The sequence below is a fragment of the Neophocaena asiaeorientalis genome, unplaced genomic scaffold (assembly GCF_003031525.2).
Source record: "Neophocaena asiaeorientalis asiaeorientalis breed wild unplaced genomic scaffold, Neophocaena_asiaeorientalis_V1.1 scaffold59, whole genome shotgun sequence".
In the NCBI taxonomy this organism is placed as follows: domain Eukaryota; kingdom Metazoa; phylum Chordata; class Mammalia; order Artiodactyla; family Phocoenidae; genus Neophocaena; species Neophocaena asiaeorientalis.
The window spans coordinates 8219244-8241113 of record NW_020174268.1 but is presented as its reverse complement, the minus strand read 5'-3'; the positions used below and the strand labels follow the sequence as shown (position 1 = coordinate 8241113).

Genomic DNA, 21870 nt, shown 5'->3' with positions numbered 1-21870 from the left:
GTCTAATGGGTGTGTCTAGGAGGAAAATACACAAATTTTAGTGAGTAGGGTTTCTATATCACATTTTGGCTGCTAAAGGTCACTTTTGCTTATTTTCCGGTTTTTGGTTACATTTCACGTAGTTGAAGTCACTGAATTAAGTGATCACTGGCACTGCAAGGATACTGCTTTCTGCCACAGAATATTCGAGCAAGATAAATTATCTTGTCCATCCAATGGGAAAGAAACTAACAATCACTAGAATCAAATGGTGAAAATGTATTACTTTGTCATTCAGGTAGGTACTGTGAATCATAAATTATGAGTGACAGTGCTGGCAAATATCTCAATTTAATTAGATAAAATGTATAATGTTATCAAAAAACTGAAAATGCAGTGGCATACTGTGAATTGTATTTATTACATTTGCAATTTTTAACCTAAATGATTCTAATCACAAAAGAGGTTCCAGTTCCCTCTTATTACAATACTGCATTTATAGGCATGTTATGACCTTGTTCATACTCCGCTGACATAAACAAGATATATTTTGTTAACAAAAGGTCAAATGACAGTTCCCTTGTGACAGGTGCATTTCCTACACTGTTGCTTTAGAATCCAGTTTCTGGATTGTGGTAACAGCTACCATTTACAAAGTGCTTATTTCCCAAACAACCAAATAATAATACCTGACCTGGGTGCATAACTGAAGATAAATAAGCAATAAAAGTAACAACTTCACCCCTAGGCAATTTCTTCTCCACCTATACAAAGAGTTACATAAATTCTTTTTTGTTGTTGTTGTTTTGTTTATTTTGGGTTTTTTTTACATAAATTCTTGAATTATTAATTTAATGCAGAGTTAGTTACTGAGTGCTTATAATGTGCCTGACACTATACTTAAAACTATGGACAGAAAATCCCCACCCAAAACCAAATCCCCTAAATTTCTGAATTGGAAATCAACTGAATTAAGGCATTTTCTAACATCTAAAAATCCTATCATGCACCAGAAGCTCTACTTACAACTCCTTCTGTACTTTAATACTTATAATACATACAAGCACCATGACACTTTTTTTTTTTTTTTGGTACGCGGGCCTCTCACTGTTGTGGCCTCTCCCGTTGCGGAGCACAGGCTCCGGACGCGCAGGCTCAGCGGCCATGGCTCACGGGCTCAGCTGCTCAGCGGCATGTGGGATCTTCCCGGACCGGGGCACGAACCCATGTCCCCTGCATCGGCAGGTGGACTCTCAACCACTGCGCCACCAGGGAAGCCCCACCATGACACCTTTTAAAAATGACTTTAACCTCTCTGAGAGAAGTCACACAGCTAGTAAGTGGAGGAGCTGGGGTTTAATTCAGGCAGGTCTATCTGGCTTTTCTTTACCACCCAACACTGCCTTTTGCTGTCTCTGCCTTGTGCTTTTGATTTATGGTGAGAAGAGAATTGCTTCAATTTATGCTAGAATAAAAGACAAGAACAAACTCATAGAGTAACAAGGGAAAAAAAGTCATCTTGGAAGCAACTCATCATGATAAAATGCTTGGAAACCCCTCCTCTGCATCCTGTAAGGCATGTGACCATTAGTCCCCAATGAGAACATTTAAAAGGTCTCCGGCATCTTGACAAGCTCTCTCAGATGCACCAAACACCCCTAGCATCCTCCTCAATTGTCCAGTGTGGATTTATCATCCAGAAATTCAATTATTCTTAACTTTATTTAAACATATCTGTCTATAAGGCTCTGAATAATGAGTTCCACAAGTAATGATTGTATTCACAAAAGCAAAACTTTTTCATTTACACCAAAATTATTTTCTTCACATTCTAAATTTCCAACAGGGTGCCCTTTAGTTTTAATAATACACATTTGGTGGAAATTCTCCAATTTTGTACAATCCACATCCACCATGATTCTCTATTATTCGATATTGAACTTTTACCTTTCAAGGATGGATTCTTAATAACATCTATTGAATGTTTATAATCTATCAGGCTTTTTACTCAATCTTTATATGAATTACATCCCTTAATCCTCACAACCTTTTGAGATAAATTCTATTACTATGCCCATTTCGCACATAAGGAAACAAAGGTCCTGGTAATTACAAGCTTGTGTGCTAATTATTCAATACCACAGAGCTAGTTAGTGGTGACGTTGAACCCAGGTCTCACTCTAACGCCCATGCTCTCAATCCAAATTGCTATTCTTATGTGGACACGGACCAACTCTAAAATCCACTCATCTTCAGAAAGTTGGTTAGCATCCATCTCTTTCTGAGATCTTCCCCAACTAACGTTCCTCACTGCAAGCTTCCCCAGCACTTTCTTTGATCACACTGCTCACCTCCCTTTTCATTCTACTTGTCCCTGGAATATGGCATCCATTTCTGAGGCTTCAATAATCCTCATCTTTCAACCTAGGAAACTGATCCTTAAGTAACTTCTCTAAGACCACACAGCTAAGAAATGGTAGAGCAAGGGCTCAAATCCGACACCAATCCTTGCTCTTAACCCCTACCCAATGCTGCCTCCACAAAGGTAACTTTCCTCAGTAACTGAACTGCTTCTCAATGTGCCCCACTGCCAATGCTTCAGTCCAGGCACCACCACCATTTAGTTTAACCTTTAACTAGACCTCCCACTTCACACCCTTGATCCTCTATCCACACTGCCCAACAGAAGTTTCTGCAATGATGGAAATGTTCTATAATCTACACTAATACGGTAGCCACCAGCCACATGTGGTTTCTGAGCACTAGAAATGTAGCTAGTGCCACTAAAGGATTTTTCATTGTATTTAATTTTAATTAATTTAAATTTACACTTAAAAAGCCACATGTGGCTGGTGGCCACCATATTAGACAATATAGCTCTACCCAATCCTCAAGTCTCTCCTATTCCCAAGCCGTGGCATTCACAAGGCTCAGCCACTTTCCCTTTCCCCTTGGGTTCCAGGAGTTCTCCAGGAGACTCATAATAAACTCCCCTTTCCTTAGGCTTTTGGGTGCATTTCTGTTTATTAACTAAAGGTTATGACTTAGTCTGATTCTCTTTTTTTTTAAGAGGTTAGAATTTTTTTAATTTTAATTTAAAAAAAAATTTTTTTGGCTGAGTCGGGTCTTAGTTGCAGCACATGGGATCTTTGTTGCGGCACACGGGATCTTTTGTTGTGGCATGCAGGATCTTTCGTTGCGGCACGAAGGCTCTTCATTGCAGCGCACGGGCTCTGTAGTTGCGGCATGCGGGCTTTCTGGTTGAGGCACATGGGCTCAGTACTTGTGGCACACGGGCTTAGTTGCCCCACAGCATGTGGGATCTTAGTTCCCCGACCAGGGATCGAACCTGCATCCCCTGTGTTAGAAGGCCGATTCTCAACCACAGGACCACCAGGGAAGTCGCTTAATCTGATTCTTAACTGTGAAAAAAGTCTCTCTTCGTGAGTTTCTATTTGATATAGGCAGGATCACAGTTATATGTTCCTCTCAACATACTCAGGGAAGGGCCTTTCAGTGAAGAATATGAAGCAGAAATTTGTGAAGGGACAAAATGAAGAAGGCAACCCTAATATAAATACTTTTTCTGGGAATTCCCTGGCAGTCCAGCACATTCACTGCCTGGGGCCAGGGTTCAATTCCTGATCAGGGAACTAAAGGTCCCACAAGCTGTGCAGAATGGCCAAAACATTTTTTTTTTTTAATGTTTTTTTCTAACTGAGAACATTGTCAATAAATATTATAAATTGGCATGCATTATTTTCAAAAGAAATTAATATTTATAGCACAAAGGGAAGACTCTGGCCCATGTTAATATTTTGCTTGGTTGGCAGAGTTTTTAAAATCATTTTTGCACTAACTTTAAAAATTGAAGAATTTTACATGCACGTCAGGATTTTTAGTACTTCTTGAAAAAATCCAGTGATCTGGAGACTCTGGGCTTGCATTCCCCCATGGCAAACATCTGCTGGAGCTGAGAAGCAGCTGTACTCTTTCACTAGGCAAACACCCTCCGGTTTGCCACAATCCTCACTACTCCCTCTTGTACGGCTGACACTGAGGCCCAACCCAGTTCCAACTAGTAATTATCCTCGAAGCAGACTTTTCCACTCATTTATATTATACGCTTTGTGCCTATGGCCATGTGAGTCTATGACCCCTAACAGAGCGTTACAAAGAAATTTCATATCCGTTATTTCATTTAATTCTTATCACAATCTTATGAAGAAGGTCGTATTTATTCTCCCTGTTTTATCCATTAGGAAGCTGAAACTAAAAGAAAAATGAAGACAGTGAGAGAAGCGTGATTTTCACTTAAGTCTCATAATTCCCTCTCTCATGCTTTTTCTACCACAGGACATACTGCTTGACAGTAGTCCAAGAACAGTTCTATGATTTAAATTTGGGGCAAATGACTTACATTATAATGTAAAGAAAACATCCTTCAATATCTTGCTCAAATTGTCACTGAGAAAATACAGCCAGGTTTGATGAGTTGGTTATTGTAAGTACAATGTCAAAGCCATGAGGGGCTTCCCTGGGGGTCCAGTGGTTAAGACTCCATGTTTCCACTCCAGGGGCGCGGGTTCGATCCCTGGTCAAACTAAGATCCTGTAAGCCGCGCGGCGCGGCTGAAATATTTAAAAATTAAAAAAAAAACACAAAAAAAGCCATGAGTGTCCCTACAGAAGTGCTTCCCAACCTTTGACAGCACCCTGAGTAATGAGACAGGGGTCCTCCCAGCCAGAAGCACTCAGCCCAGGGGCTCCAGGGGCTCCGGGCCCTAACAGGCAATGCTGAGGGCTGAAAGCATCACTACCTCACCACACCTATAACTTAAACTCCCAGAAGAGGACTTCTGCTCCAGATATTCTAGAATTAAAACATTAGTAGATTATGGTTACCTTTGGTGGGGGGGGGGGCAAATATGTATTATAAAATATACACACTACTATATATAAAATAGATAATCAACAAGGATCTACTGTATAGCACAGGGAACTCTATTCAATACTCTGTAATTTGGGAAGAATAGATGTATGTATATGTCTAACTGAATCACTATGCTGTACAACTAAAACTAACATTGTAAATCAACTATACTCCAATATAAAATAAAAATTTTTTAAATATGTCAGTGGAAAACACACTATAACTATATATTAAAAAGCGTCCATACTTGGGCATTTACAAATTCTTCCAGCAGTTCAATACCTGGTTATAAATGAGAAGAGCAAATGAATGATTTCAGGTGGTTCTAAAAGGCTGGCAAGAATTGGGAAACTTTCTGATATTTCTATTTGCCAGATTAATTGATGAACGTTAGGGTGGTCCATGGCCAATTATATCCATTTATCATAAAAGTCCCAGATCTATATCCATGAATTTAACAAACCACAGGTTTCTAATCCTGATATTAGAATTTAGATTACAGCATTTGTCCAATCTGGGAATCTGTTCCAAGCAGCACAGGCAGTCCTGCAATGTGAGAAGAGGCACAGTTGGGAACAGGAGGAAAAGCTGTCATCAGTTTTACAGGGTACAAAATTCAAATGGAACCCATGTGGGGACCAATCTATTCCTAAGCTTAAAGCCCACTGGTCCAAAGAGTACAATGCAGTTCCCCTAGACAAATGTCTTGTTTGAGATCATACTATTTATCTCCCCAATATCCAAATTTGTTAAAGTGTTAAAAATGAATAAATCAACGAATAAACAAATGCTCCATCCTCCCTTGTAGCTAGGTGGTCTTGTGATAGATTTATGACCAGATGTGAAGCTAAAAGCCAAAGAGCCATCTTCAATCATGGGGCAAACATAGGGATGAAAGCCACAAGCTGGAGATGGCAGAACAGAAAGAGATGAGGACCACCTATCTCCAGATGTCTTGTTATGTGAGAAAAATCAGGCTATAAACACCTGCACCCAGCCAACAAGGCCCTCCTCATTCACAGACCCTGCTGTCCATCAATAAATGCATAGCCCTTCCTGATACCACTGAAAGTCTTACCTACAATTTTGTAATACCAACACTTAGAGCAGGTAAAGAAGGCATTGCAAGGGTGTAAAAAGGATGTCTACCCTCTTTTTACTTAAATTGTATTGTCACTTGTTGATCGGTTAGCTGGTTTGCTAGCTTTTCCTCTGAAAAACCAAGTTCAGCCTGTTGTGATTTCCACGGAGGCTCCATACTGGTCCTTCTACACCTTCCTCAACAGAGCCTCTGAGAGCTGGTGTAGCACCGTGAAGATGAATGAAGGGCTGTGGGGTCCAATGAACCAGGTGCAGGCACATCCCCAACTCTGCCTCTTCCCGGCTGCATCTGATCCTTCATCTTTCAAATCAGACTAAAGTACTAGCTTCCTAAAATCATCTGGAGGATTAAATAAGAAAAGGCACCTAAAACACAGTGCCTGGCACATGGTATGTACTCAGTAAATGTTAACTATTATTCATTACTTTAATATCCTTGAGGCTTTTCAGCTTCCTCCCTGAAATAGGATACATACTGTGTCCATATGTGCTTAGCAGTCTAGTTTCAAGTCATTTTTTGGATTTCAGTTTGCTAGATGTATAATGAAATATATTATATAACTATATCTATCTACATATATGTTCATCTATCTATCTACATTCATCCATCAGGAAGAAAATCTTTTATGTTGCCATGTGTTTTGACGTGGAGTTTAGAAATATGGTCACCATACGGGGTCCATTCACCAGTGCTGAAATTTGTTAAAGAACAATGGCTTTTTGCTCAGTAAACATTCATTGTGAAATATCTACCCATCCCTCACTTTATATTCACTAGAGGAAAACAGCAGTCAACATGTCAAATCAGCAAATGAAGCAATGAGGAGAAAATGGCTACCTGAACATGTCAACACTATACACATGAGCAGATTTCAAGAAAGAGAAGGCAATGAAAATCATGAGAAAAGCAAGAGTCAGTGTTCATGATTCTGCTGCTACCAGAACAACAACCAACAACACGCCAGGCTGCTAGGGCATGGGCTCATCTCATGCCCACCCCGTCCCAGCGGTGGGCACATGCTGGATTGTTGACCTTATATCTCTTTTCTGAGACTTGTCCTCCACTCCTCACCCACAGGCTGCAGCAGTGATTATCATATTGCTGCAACATGACCCCACTTCTGGCCACAATCCTAGAATGGACAGCTGACCTGGCTGGACCAATAAGTCCCTTCCCAAGGAATTCTGGAACTGGGACTGGGTGCCTGACATCAATCTCTCCCTGCCTATCTAGACTAGAACATGTAAAATTCAGGAGCAGCTGGCAGCCATGTTCTGCCATGTGGACTAAGTAAGAAACACTGAAGCCAGTGTGAGCAAGAGAAAAGAATGAAGCAGACACAGACAAACCCATGAGCAGCATGGAAAGAGCACTTCCTGGTTCTCCATATGCTCCAGTCTCTAGTTCACTTCCTAAGGCCCAAAGGCATCCCCATCCTTGCTTGGATTCTGCAAGATGCCTGAGCCTCCTGCCAGGCTGATTTCTGTTCACAGTCCCAAAGAAACCTAAGAGACTCCACCATGATATAGTATTAGAAGGCAACTAGTTTCAGAGTGACCCCTATAAACCAGAGGGAGGCCTCACTTAGAACTAACACACAACACAAACCTCTGTTGCTCCAATTTTGCCTACTATGTTCTCAGTCCTGAGCTGGAGGCCTTGAGAAACAGTGATGAGGATCCCAGAACATAAGGTAAGCAGAAAAATGTCAATGCATGTGAGGAGTGAACTACATGAAGAGTGAACTAAGGGAATGCAGCTATCAGGAGATCTGGAGGAGGCCCTGTGCAAGCATTGCTAATCCCAGAGCAGCTCTGCAAATGAAAAGTTTACAGTCGCTAAAGCAGAAATGCCCAGAGATCCATATAAGGGCACTTATCAGAGCATGTGCAAATCCTATCCGTTTTCCTTTCATAAAATCTTACAACTTTTCTCAGTATAGCCTTCAGAATTTTACATATGCATGTATTATCACCTTAAAAACAAGTTTAATTATTTTTTAAATATACTGCTAGTATCTAACTATTTTTACCTGCTATTTTTTATTCAAATATTCAGAACTTCAGTTATAGTCTCCATGAACCAGTCCCTAAGGGAAATAAACTACCAAATAAGTAACCATTTTTAACCTTAAAACCTGTGTCTTTTGACTATGATTATTTATTGCTCAAAGTGTGGCACTCTCCCAGCTAAAACCCATTTCAAATAACTAAATATTTTGCCATTTTGATCCATTCTCCCTGCAAATCCAACCAGTATTTGCCACCAGCTTTAAACTCAATTTTCCACATATGTAGGCATGGGACTACTAGGCAACAAAAGCAACAGATCAATTTTTTAAGCAAACATTTTAGAAAAGTAGAAATAAGTAATGCTGGACACTAAAAATACTGACTACAATAGCATCCCTAAAAATACAAACTTGATATTTGTGCAATGTAAAAAATGTCCATTGCTTCAAGTTTTCAAGATCAAGTTCAGTCCTTCAGACTCAAGAATGGAATTTACCAGTAATTATTTAGTGGTAAGATATCAAAAAGGGCCTAGTGTAAAATATAAAATGTCAGTTAAGTCAAAGACACTTACAAGAGGGCCATCCTGGTTCCAATGGACCACTGGAAGCTACTCAGATCAGAGTAATCTCAAGAAATTAACCTTTTGTTCAGTTATCAACAAATCAACAACTTAGAGTGTGTATATTTCTTCTGGGTTCAATATTGATACTGATCTGTACCTTCAGATGGATGCAACTCTTAAAAATTCATTTATAATGAATAATTTATAATTTTAATAATTATAAATTTTTCAAGAATAGGTAGTATAGCAAAGTTGCAAAACACAAGGTTAATATACAAAAGTTAACTGGCTTCCTACATACCAGCAATGAGCAAGTGAAATGTGAAATGAAAAATACAATATCATTTATATCAGCAACCCCAAAAATGAAATACTTAGATATAAACCTAGTAAAATATGTACAAGATCTCTATGAGGAAAACTACAAAATTCCGGTGGGCAAGCTCAAAGAACTACTAAATAAATGGAGAGATATTCCATGTTCATGGATAGGGGGACTCAATACTGTCAAGATGTCAGCTCTTCCCAACTTGATGTATAGATTCAATGCAATTCAAATCAAAATCCCAGCAAGTTATTTTATGAATGTTGAAAAACTGCCTGTAAAGTTTATAAGTAGGAGCGAAAGACCCAGAATAGCCAACTCAACATAGAAAAAGAAGAATAAAAGCTGAAGGACAGATGCTACCTGACTTTAAGACTTTCTGTGAAACTACAGTAATCAAGACAGTGTGGTATGGGTGAAAGAATAGACAAATAGATCAATGGAACAGAACAGAAAGCTCAGAAACAGACCACTATAAATATAGTCAACTGATCTTTGACAAAGGAGCAAAGGCAATAGAAGGGAGGAAAGACTGTCCCTTCAACAAATGGTGCTGTAACAAATGGACATCCACATGCAAAAGAATGAATCTAGACACAGACCTTACCCCCTTCACAAAAATTAACTCATAATGGACTATAACCTAAATGTAAAATGCAAAACAATAAAACTGTTATATCACTCCCAAGCCTATGCTTGGACCTAGCTCAGGAGGGGCCTGTGTTAGGAATGCCTGCAGCCCTTGCTCAGGTACATATCATTTGTAGTGAGCTCAGCAGACATATCCCCCACTGGGGCCCCTATTTATGGAATGGCTAGCTCTTGTGGTTCTTATTTTGATCTCAGGATGCACTTCAGCAGAACACCATCAGGGAACTTTGAGAGACAAGATTTATTACTCACAGGCCTTGGAGGGTATACAGCACACCTAAGCCACACAGCAAGGTCACAGGTTGGGAGGGATGAGGGGGGAGAGCACATACAAGAGCAGACCTGGGGCCCTGCCTTTATTAGGGTCCAAGGGTGGGGTGTCTAGGGTTTCATGAATTCACTCTGTATTGGCTAATTTCAAGCATAAGAGTGGGAAATGGGATGCAGGAAGGGAGGAACAGGGTCACTCAGGTGGTCAGTTATCTAGCTACCCAGGGCTTTCTGAAAAAGGGACCTTCACAGGTGGGGGGCATCTAATTCATTATCCTGTTGTTTTGCTAGTAGCTGTGTCATACAGCTGGCAATGTTTTATTCAAGATAGATGTCATTGGGCCTCCCTGGTGGCGCAGTGGTTGCGAGTCTGCCTGCCGATGCAGGGGACACGGGTTCGTGCCCCGGTCCAGGAAGATCCCACATGCCGCGGAGCGGCTGGGCCCGTGAACCATGGCCGCTGAGCCTGCGCGTCCGGAGCCTGTGCTCCACAACAGGAGAGGCCACAACAGTGAAAGTCCCGTGTACCGCAAAAAAAAAAAAAAGATGGATGTCATTTGAAATGGATGCCTCGGCAATTAAAAGCTTAATGTCAGGCACTTACACTACAAATTCCTAGAAGGTAACATAAGAGAAAATCCAGATGACTTTGGGTGTGATGATGCCTTTTTAGATACAACACAAAAGACACAATCCATGAAAAAAAAATTGATAAGCTGAACTTGTTTAAAATTAAAAACTTCTGTTCTGTAAAAAGACAATATTGAGAGGATTAGAAGAGAAGCCATGAAGATTGGGACTGACATGTACACACTGCTATATATAAAATAGATAACTAATAAGGGAACTCTACTCAATACTCTGTAATGGCCTATATGGGAAAAGAATCTAAAAGAGTGGATATATGTATAACAGATTCACTAGGCTATACACCTGACCTTAGCACAAAATTGTAAATCAACTATATCCCAATAAAAAATTAAAAAAAAAAAAAAGACGAGAAGCCACAGACTGGGAGAAAATATTTGCAAAAGGCACATCTGATAAAGGACTTTAACTAAAATAAAAATGGGCCAAACACCTTAACAGACACCCCACCAAAAAGAAAATCTACAGATGGCAAATAAGCTTATGAAAAGATACCCTACCAGAATACTCTACTCTTTGACATCAAAGAAATGAAAATGAAATTAACAATAAAATACCACTACGTACCTATTAAAAATACCCAAGTCCAGAACTCTAACAACACCAAATGCTGGTGAGGATGCAGAGCAACAGGAACTCTCATACATTGCTGGTGGGAACGCAAAACAGTGCAGCCACTTTGGAAAACAGTTTGGCACTTTCTTACAAAACTCCTGCCATACAATCCAGCAGTGGTGCTCCTTGGTATTTACCCAAAGGAGCTGAAAACGTATGTCCACACAAAAACCTAAACATGGATGTTTATAGCAGCTTTATTGATAATTGCCAAAACTTTATTGAAATTGCCAAACAATTCAGTAGGTGAATGGGTAAACAAATTGGTACATTCAGACAAATGGAATATTATTTAGTGCTAAAAAGAAATGAGCCATGGACTTCCCTGGTAGCGCAGTGGTTAAGAATCCGCCTGCCAAGGCAGGAGACATGGGTTCGAGCCCTGGTCTGGGAAGATCCCACATGCCGCGGAGCAACCAAGCCTGTGTGCCACGACCACTGAGCCTGCGCTCTAGAGCCCATGAGCCACAACTACTGACCCTGCGCTCTAGAGCCCATGAGCCACAACTACTGAAGCCCGCATGCCTAGAGCCCGTGCTCCGCAACAAGAGAAGCCACCACCATGAGAATCCCATGCACCACAAAGAAGAGTAGCCCCCCGACTTGCCGCAACTAGAGAAAGCTCGCAGGCAGCAACGAAGACCCAACGCAGCCAAAAATAAATAAATAAAATAAATAAATTTATTTTAAAAAAAAAAGAAAGAAATGAGCCATCAAGCCATGAAGAGACATGAAGGAACCTTAAATGTATGTTACTAAGTGAAAGAAGCCAATCTGAAAAGCCTACATACCGTATGATACCAACTACATGACAGACATTCTGGAAAAAAGCAAAACTATGGAGAAAATAAAAAAGATCAGTGGCTGGGATGGGGTAGGGTGAGATGAATAGGCAGAGCACAGAGGATTTTTAAGGGCAGTGAAAATACTCTGTATGATATTATACATGGATATGTCATCATACATATGTCCAAACTCGTAGAATGTACACCACCAAGAGTGAGTCCTAAGTAAAATGTAGACTTTGGGTGACAATGATGGGTCAGTGTGGGCTCATGCTTGCTTAAAGATGTACAGTTCTGGTGAGTGATGCTGATAGTGGGGAGACTACGCATGTGTAAGAGCAGGGATATGTGTGGGAAATCTACGTATCTCCCTCTCAGTTTTGTTGTAAATCTAAAACCGCTTAAAAAAATTGTCTTAAATTAAAAAAAAGAGTAAGGTAGAATATTTTTTTAGAAGAAAACAAACAAAAAATAAAACGGAGGGGGTAGGAGAACCACACCTGAGAACTATGAGAGCCCACAGACATATACGTACCTACAGATAATCCACACATCAGATTAAGCATAACTAACCTCTCTAATTTAATTTGACCTTCTGGAGAAAAATTATTCATTCTTTCAAATTGTTTAAAGATCTAAACTTTGAAATGTAAAGAGAACTTATTAAGCCACTCAAATATGAATTCAAAAATATTTCAAAAATCAGAATATAATGAAATAACCTAGCTAGTCCCAACACCCTTTCTCCCCAAACAAAATCTTCCTATAAAACATCAGACAGCTAGGATTTTCCAAGTCCCATAAGTGCCAATATCAATACTAAAGCAGATTACTGAGACTCTAACAACATGGGAAGCTTTTTTTTCTATTGCGGATAACTGACTCCAGAAAAATATTAATCCAGCTCTACACAATAAAAGGTAATAATGTTAATTTTAAGTTTTTCTAAAATTAGAATTTAAATGTATTTAAATATTATATTCATCTGCTTTTAAAATGAGGATAAAGAAGACAAAACTCTCTAAATTCAAAGTATATAGTCATGTTTTATATTTATGACCAGCTAAATGATAACAATCCTTAACATTTTTATAGGATGTTTGATATATTAAGTATTTTCACATATATTATGTCATTTCAAACTATGAAAAATCAATTTCAGATGAGGATCAAAGAGGGTTAGTGACTTTCCAAATGTCACAGAACTAGTGTAATGATGCTTGAGCACTCTTTCCAGAAGCACTAGGGAGAAAACTAAGGGAGAAAGGGAAAGAGAAACTGATTCAAAGACAAAGAAGAGACAAAGAAGAGTTAGAGAGAAAAGAGAGTTATTAAATAATTAGAAAACTAGTTTGGAGGAAGGGCAGCAAAAACCCTAATATTCCTGGAGGACTGGCTGGGACCCAGCACTTTATTCGTTTAACCCTCATAATAACACTATGAGGCAGGTACTGTCTGAACTCCCATTTTACAGCTGGGAAGGTTTTGAAGAAATGATTAAGATCACCCAGCTCGGAGATGGCAGAGCCAAGAGTCAAACCCAGGCTTCTGGGACTTGGATCCCTGGCCTCAATCACTGTTACAAGGCGTCCAGAGAGGGGCAGGCTAGATGCCACGCCTAATTTACCAACACACGCCTTTATTTATACATTTATTTACTGTGTATACAACATCAGGATCTCTTATGAAAGGTGTATTAATTTCCTCCCTCCACCTCTACCTAATTTTTTAAAAATATAGGCATTCTGGTTATCTTTCAACTTCTTCTCCTTCTTCTTCTTCCAAATACCAAGAAAACTCTAACCACTGACTCCATAAAAGGGAAAATACCTTTCAGATTCAGAGGAAAACAGGAAAGCTCTCTGGCTACTTACTGTGCCCTGTTTTCCCACCAGCAGGCAGCAGGGGCAGCATGGGCGTGGCCTCTCATGGCCTCACTCAGATGACCGTAGGCGAAGTAGGCAGATCAAGGGACCAACAGCAGGGGAACTTGCGGCCTGGCCCAGCTACATCTTCCCATTTGTCAAGAGAAGCCAACAAGCCAGACTTTTATGTGAAATCCAGATTTTAAAAACTTGGCTACTAATTCAAACTTCTAAAAACATTGTGTACAGACAAAATCTGTTTGCGGGTGGACCTCAGCCCACTAGCTGCTGGTTTATAATGCCCAGTCTTCCAGTGGAGGGCAGCTAAACTGGGGTAATTAAAATTTCATCCCTACCTCAAGGTATTCCCCATGGAAGACGCAGGATACACAGCCCTGGCCCTCCAGGAGACCAGCAGGGACAATGAACTCATCATTTCAGGACAAGATGGCAAATGGAGCGGGAGAAAAGGCTGCAAAAGAGAACACAGAACCCACCAGTCACATACCTCCCCTGACCCCTGGCTTTCACAGAACAAGTTTGGGAAGCGGCAGTAAAAAGATGACAGAGTAACCCCACTTTGGCACATCTAGAGGAGATAAAGGGACTCAGAACTATATGAAACAAGCCAACAAAAATTCAATAGCCCCACTTTTGTGTATCCAAGGTGATCCTTAAAATAGTCAAGCCTTAATGGAACCACAGCAACAGGCATGGTGGTACCATAAACAAACAATAAAACTAACTTGTACTGAGCACCATCTATGCTCCAAGTACAATGCCACGTGCTACAGGAATATCATCTCATGTAGACCTCCAAACAATCCTGGGAGGAATCATTATTCCCAATTTATAGATAAAGAAACTGAGACTCTGAAATCCTGAAGTTTGGGAAAGAGCCAATCATTTAGAGCCAAATGATTCCTTTCCCATTAATTCGCTGACCCCACTAGAGAGAGTCCAGCTATTATCATAGATACATAATGGCAAACAATCAAGAACAACACATTAGCTACAATAATTAAAAGTGTAAGGGGGTGGGGAGGTAGAATAGGTAAAGGAGATTGACACAAACCTCCAGTTATAAAATAAATAAACCATGGGGACGTAACACACAACATAAGAAATATGGTCAATAATACTGTAATAACTTTGTATGGGGACAGATGGTTGCTAGACTTAGCATGGTGATAATTTCATAATATATGCAAATGTCAATTCACTACGTAGTACACCTGAAAGTAACATAATATTGTACATCAACTGTATTTCAATTTTAAAGAAAAGAAAAAAAAAATTTTTTTAAGTATAGGGCAGGTATTAAAAGCAGAGATCCTCAAAATACAACACAGCCCATAGTAGGCCTTGTTTATGAGAATATAAGATAGTTTCACAAATAAATATAAAAGAAAGCATAAGGACCATTCAATAAATGACGCTGGGGCTTCCCTGGTGGCGCAGTGGTTGAGAGCCCGCCTGCCAATGCAAGGGACACGGGTTCGTGCCCCGGTCCGGGAAGATCCCACATGCCGCGGAGCGGCTAGGCCCGTGAGCCATGGCCGCTGAGCCTGCGCGACCGGAGCCTGTGCTCCGCAACGGGAGAGGCCGCAACAGTGAGAGGCCCGCGTACCGCAAAAAATAAATAAATGATGCTGAATAACAGCAACTTTTAGAAAAATCATTACATTCCTCAATTTACACCATCCTATGAAATACATTTCAAAATAAATCAAAAAGCTACTTTTTTACCAAATTATATAACTAGGATGAAAGAAAAATGAATATTCAATGAATCTCTGGGTAAAGAATTACGTTCAAAAATTAGGAATGATGGAAGAAATTTAAATTATAAAAAAGGATAGATGGTTAAACTAAATAGTAAACATTTTCTATATAAAAAGTAAAAAGGCAAACAATGGAGTATAAGACATATCTGGATACATAAGAGACACACGGTTAATATCCTTACTATATTTATAGAATATATATTTACAAAATATTGTTCAGAAGAACCAGGAGACTTCAATGGAGAAACAGAGGACAGGAACAGACAATTCACAAAAGGAGAAAATAACAAGTAAACAAGCAAACAGAAAAATATTCACAAGTCAGCCAAAACATACAAATTAACATCAATGAAGTACTACAATTTATCAAGAAAAAAATTATTTTTTATTAATTTTTATTGGAGTATAGTTGATTTACAGTGTTGTGTTAGTTTCTGCTGTACAGCAAAGTGAATCAGTTATACATATACATATAGCCCCTCTTTTTTTTTTTTTTTTGCGGTACGCAGGCCTCTCACTGTTGTGGCCTCTCCCATTGCGGAGCACAGGCTCCGGACGCGCAGGCTCAGTGGCCATGGCTCACGGGCCCAGCCGCTCCGCGGCATGTGGGATCTTCCCGGACCGGGGCAAGAACCCATGTCCCCTGCCTCGGCAGGCGGGCTCTCAACCACTGCGCCACCAGGGAAGCCTTAGCCACTCTTTTTTAGATTCTTTTCCCATATAGGTCATTACAGAGTATTAAGTAGAGTTCTCTGTGCTATACAGTAGGTTCTTATTAGTTATCTATTTTATATATAGTAGTGTGGTATATGTCAATCCCCATATCCCAATTTATCCCTCTCCCCAAGAAAAAATTATAAATGATAATATCCATGGCTGTTCAGATGTGGCAAAACTCATACTTCATATGTCGCTGTAAATATTATAAAGTGGCACAAGACTTTTGGAAAGCAACATGGCAATCTTCTTACAATTTTTCCTAAGGAAATAATCCAAAATCTGGAAAAAAAACAAAAAACCTATATGCACAACCATGTTGTTCATCATAACATTTACAAAAGTGAAAATAAATAGCCAACAGTAGGTGATAGATAAATGATGATGCTGTACCCAGTAGATTACCAGTACCTTGAGAGCAGGATATCTTATTCACAATGGGAGTTCCAGGTCCAAATTCATATAGTACAAGCTTTAAATAAATATGGGTGAATACTGAAGAAAAAGAAAAATATACAGCCACTTAAAATGATAATTAAAGACTAGGTAGCTGGTGGCACAATTTTAAGTGGGAGCAAGAACATTAAAGTGTATGATTACAGTCATATTTCTGAAAGTTGCATTAAAAAAACTGCTAGAAGGTAATACATAAAATACAAACAGTCATTGTGCTAAGAGATTTATGAGCAATTCTTCTTTATTATGGTTATATTACCTTTATTTAAAATGTAAACACACTCCAAAGGGATTATGATTACTTAAAATAGATCCTTAGAAACTGAGATTAAAAATTTAATAACATAAAAAATACATAAAATCCCCAAATAGCTCCACATTATAGGTAAATCCACCCAGCTAAAAAGAAAAGCACAGTCATATAGAGAGGTTAGCACCTGACATTTATAACTTAGATGAGATGTATCATTTCTGAGTCCTAACTCAGTAATAAATGAACACATCACAGGAAGTCAAAATGCAGCCACGTAAACAGCTGTTTTTGCTGCACCCCTGGTTTCTTCTGAACTCTCTCCAGCTCTGGGCTGAAAGGGCTTAGAATAGTTATCTTCTGACACCAAGGCTTCCAATGAGACTAGGCCAATTCTCTAATCCATGGAAATTCAGAAAAGTAAGACAGGCCAGGGGTGGGGTAGGCTGGTGGGTACAGGTCCCTGAGTTGAACTGTATTTCCATCTCCTAGAAAACCAAAACTACATAGAGAGAAAAAGAGGATACAAAACTTCAACAGCTTTTCTAAGGCACTGTATTTCAAAACTGTGGTTTTCAACCCATTACAGGTCATGAAATCATTTGCATGAGTCACAGCTAGGATTTTATGAAGGCTACAACAAAACAGAAAATATCAGTATGCGTGTCACATTAAAAGGACACCATTTAATAAAACTTCCGTTTCAGTTACATATGTGTGTTATGTGTCAGTGTACGTGAGTCTTGGGTAGCAAATGCTAAATATATTTCTTACTATGATTTATGGTCAAAAAAGTTTCAAAAGCATTACTCTAGACAATCCAGGCCCTGACTTAAGGCCCAGAAAACCACCCAGAGCTAAACTGCTTAGTGTTTGAAACTAAAGGATTTATCTGGAAATAAGAATGTAGTGAACCCAGTTCAACTAGGTGTTAGGCACCAATACAAAACAAACGGCTCTTTAATATTTCATCCAGGAATAAAGAACCGCCGCTATCCAAAGGCATCGTTTTACATCACCTCACAGAGCGCATGCCACTTTTTTGCCCCCTCTGCACACTTTCTTCAGCTCCAGGTGTAGGACGATGGGTCTGCAGAGACTTTACACTTATCTAGTCCTTATGTGGGTACATCACAGTGTCAAAGTCACAGCCAGGAAATCCTAGGCTCTCCTCTGCCAGATGGAGAAACTGAGGTTTACAGCAATGAAATGCCCAATGCCCAAGGTCAATGCAGGGCTGAGCGGAGAACAGACTCCCAGTCCAGTTCTTTTCCAAGATTCCTTAAATGAAAGGCACATGAGAGCACAAAGCAGCACTCCCTGCCAAGAGACAAGTAGGATGACTTTTTTTCTCTTTTGGTCTTGTTACTTACATCTCTGAATCAATTTTTCAGACTAATGACTAAATGAAGTATTTGGATGGGGAGGACCCCGGCCCTTTTAATAAAAAAAAAAGTTAATGAGACTGCTTACTGAAGTTGCACGAGGGAAGTTATTTTTTCTGCATTAGGGAATTTCTAGGTTAATTGTGGCACTCTCCTTGGGAGACCTACTCACATAAAAATAAACGAGTGCTGCCTGCTTTTGAATTCCTTCCATTCTGATACTGTAATTGAGAAAAACAGCTTGGCTTGATGGTACGTATACACTGAATATAACTTAGTTTAGTGTTACAGATATCAAGAGATCACTACTTATTTTGTCTTAAAGCACCATTTACTTATTGATTTCTAAATGGTGCTGTTTTAATTTCCCCAAAGCTGTTACTTTGTAAGGACATCCAGACAGCTCTCGGCAACAAACATAAAATCTCTCCCTCTCAAAGGCAAATTCAAACTGAAAACAGAGCCAGCGAAAGATGCTGTGCAAGGAAAAGATAGTATTTCCATTTTTAAAGTTTTGATTTTGTTTGCTTGGAAAAAGATCAACTCTCTGAAGTCTCTTATGGCTACTACTGTCCTATGATTCTTTACCTATTTTTCTTTTTCAAAGTAAGTTTAGCAACACTTGAGATACAAGATAGCTGCTCAGGATTTCAAAGTCTGAGAGTCACTCACTTTAGGAGCGTCAAACATTTTCCACTATCTTGCAATATCCAGATGAATGTATCCTGATTAAGATCTTTGAGGTCCTGGATAGAGTCTGGTTTAACTATGTAAATCAAGTAGGAAATTCAGAACCCTCAGGAGCTTTGGGGTCACTAGAAGCTAAGCCCCTCTAGCGAACCTCCTTAAACAGCTTTCCCATAGTGATTTTTTTCTTAAAAAGACAATTTGTATTCTGACCTTTAGAGACCCAGAGGCAGCCTGTTTCCAGACAGATTTGCTGACATGAAGCCTGCCTCATGCTCTGAATTCAGGGTAAAGGTCTAATTTTCAAAATCATATGGGGCAAATTCCCATTTTGGAACCTTGAAAACAGCAATTACTACTTCCAAGTGATGAATCTCTAGTGCATAGTTGAAAGTTTATTAATTTTATGCCATTAAATAGAGACTTGACACACTCAAAAAATAGTTCAGATGGCTTCTAACTTTGTCAACTTCAGAGACCTCACGCCATCACTCTAGGAAGTCCTCAACTTTCAGAATTATGCTTGCACATTGGGAAAAACTTTGATTTGCATTTACAAAATGTTTTGATGCAAGTGTTATAAAATGCATGGTACATAAAACTCCATGAGCTCAACTGAACTGATCCAAGGTCTAAGTATTTAGTGAAAACTAATGGTTTCAACCAGAGAACCGAGATAGTACAATTTCACAGTGAAAAGAATCAATGGTATGAGCCAATAGTATGAGGATTTATAAATGATATTTTAACAGATCTTTTTAGGAAATAGTCATAAATGAACCTACTTACAAAACAGAAACAGAATCACAGACGTAGAAAACAAACATGGTTACCAAGGGGAAGGGGAGGGATAAATTGGGAGACTGGGATTGATATATACACATTACTATATATATTAAAAGAGATAACTAATGAGAACTTACTGTATAGCACAGAGAACTCTACTCAATACTCTGTAATGACCTATATGGGAAAAGAATCTAAAAAAGAGTGGCTATATGTATATGTATAACTGATTCACTTTGCCGTACAGCAGAAACTAACAGAACATTGTAAATCAACCGTACTCCAATAAAAATTATTACTCCAATAAAAAAAAGAAGAAGAAGAAATAGTCAAGTAGTGACTCTTAGAGTGGTTCAGAGTTGGGAAAAGGGACCTCCCTGGTGGTCCAGTGGGTAAGACTCCATGATCCCAATGCAGGAGGGGACCCAGGTTCAATCCCTGGTTGGGGAACTAGATCCCACCTGCATGCCACAACTAAGAAGCCCACTTGCCGCAACTGAAAAAGATCCCACATGCCACAACTAAAACCTGACACAACGAAGATCCCACGTGCTACAACTAAGACCCGGTGCAGCCGAAATGAATAAATAAATATTCCCAAAAAAAAAAATCAGAGTTGGGGAAAAAAGGCCTTAAAGATTTTAAAAAACCCAAACCACTCTCTCATTCCAACCGCTTCCCACCCCTATCCCTTGTTGTAAACACTACCCTGGCCCAAAGTAAGGAGCTAAGCTTCTCTCAGGTTCAACTTAAACCTTTGCTCTAAGAAACTCCCAACCTCCTCAGGCCCATTCCATTCCAAACAGCTGATAGATCAGCCATTGCTTAATCCATTCAATGAACATATATATGGGCTGCCTCCTCTGTGCTAGGCACTGGAGGTCAGACCATATATTGAGACAAAAATGGGACCTCCTATTATTACCCACTGCATGGTCCTATGTGCCCTTAGGGGCTACAGAGAACACAGATAACAATGTTGCCTAAATTGTCCCGAATGAAGTCAGAATATAAGATGGCAGCTCTCCACAGTCCCTCCCCAGGACTTCCCTGGCGGTCCAGTGGTTAAGACTCCGTTCTTCCACTGCAGGGGGCACGGGTTCGATCCCTGGTCAGAGAGCTAAGAAACAGTAAGCTGCGAGTCACGGCCAAAAATGAAAACGCAAACTCCGCAGTCCCTCCCCATTACCCTCTCCCCTGCAGACCCCTCCCCATGGTCTCCTCCACTACACCCTGCCACCACACCCTCAGCTCTTTTTTTATCTCCCAAGAGAATTCCAAATTCTTGCACTCACAGGTTTTGGGAATGTTCGCTATCACAATTACTCCTGTGGAGACACCAATTTTCCAGATTCCTCCAAGTGTGACACTCAGCTGAGTTCTGAATTCAAGTTGCATGGCTCCTGAGTGCATTCTTAACCAGTTCGTTCTAGTGCTTCTCAGTGCCCCAGGAGTTTTCTCTTCCCCCTCTAGCTAGAATGCCCCTTCCAACACCCTAGCTTTCTCACATGAACTTCTACTCATCCCGCAAGACCCACCTGGAGGAGAGCTCCTTGGTCTCTTCTCTAACCAGTGCAAGCAGAGGAGATGCTTCGATGACCCCAGTGGATGGTGTTTGTACCCGTCTTCAACACATCTCCTTATATGAGATAAAAATCTGACCCCCTTTTACTCCTGGTGAAGGAACAATTTTCTATAACTGTCTAATAGTAATTACCTAGAGAAACTCTCTGTATGAATTCTAAGATTGCTGACTTGTGTTAAGATATGCACATAAAGAACTTACAAAGTTAAAACGTCTGGACAGGGCTGGCTCCCACCTGGAGCAGTCTCTTCTGGCTTTCAACACTTGAAGAGGCTGCCACTGGACAAGGGAGCTGCAGGTGGCTTACCAGCTACCCTGGTAAGTTGCAGGCTAGAGATCGATATTGACCAAAATACACCCAAGACGTCTGTGAGGAAACTCCTAAGCAAGGAATGTTAAAATGGCAGTCACGGGCTTCCCTGGTGGCGCAGTGGTTGAGAGTCCGCCTGCCGATGCAGGGGACATGGG

General features: G+C 40.0%; 1 protein-coding gene across 3 annotated transcripts in view; it reads right to left on the bottom strand.

Annotated features, from left to right (window-relative positions):
• WDFY2 (WD repeat and FYVE domain containing 2) overlaps positions 1 to 21870 on the bottom strand; it is a 170051-nt gene that overhangs the window by 144178 nt on the left and 4003 nt on the right. Inside the window, exon 2 of one of the 3 annotated variants that reach the window (XM_024755529.1) lies at positions 14106 to 14221. The exons of the other annotated variants lie outside the window; for them this stretch is intronic. Within the exon in view, the coding sequence (XP_024611297.1) occupies positions 14106 to 14221 (116 nt within the window). The remainder of the gene's footprint in view (positions 1 to 14105; positions 14222 to 21870) is intronic. 3 annotated transcript variants of the gene reach the window in all.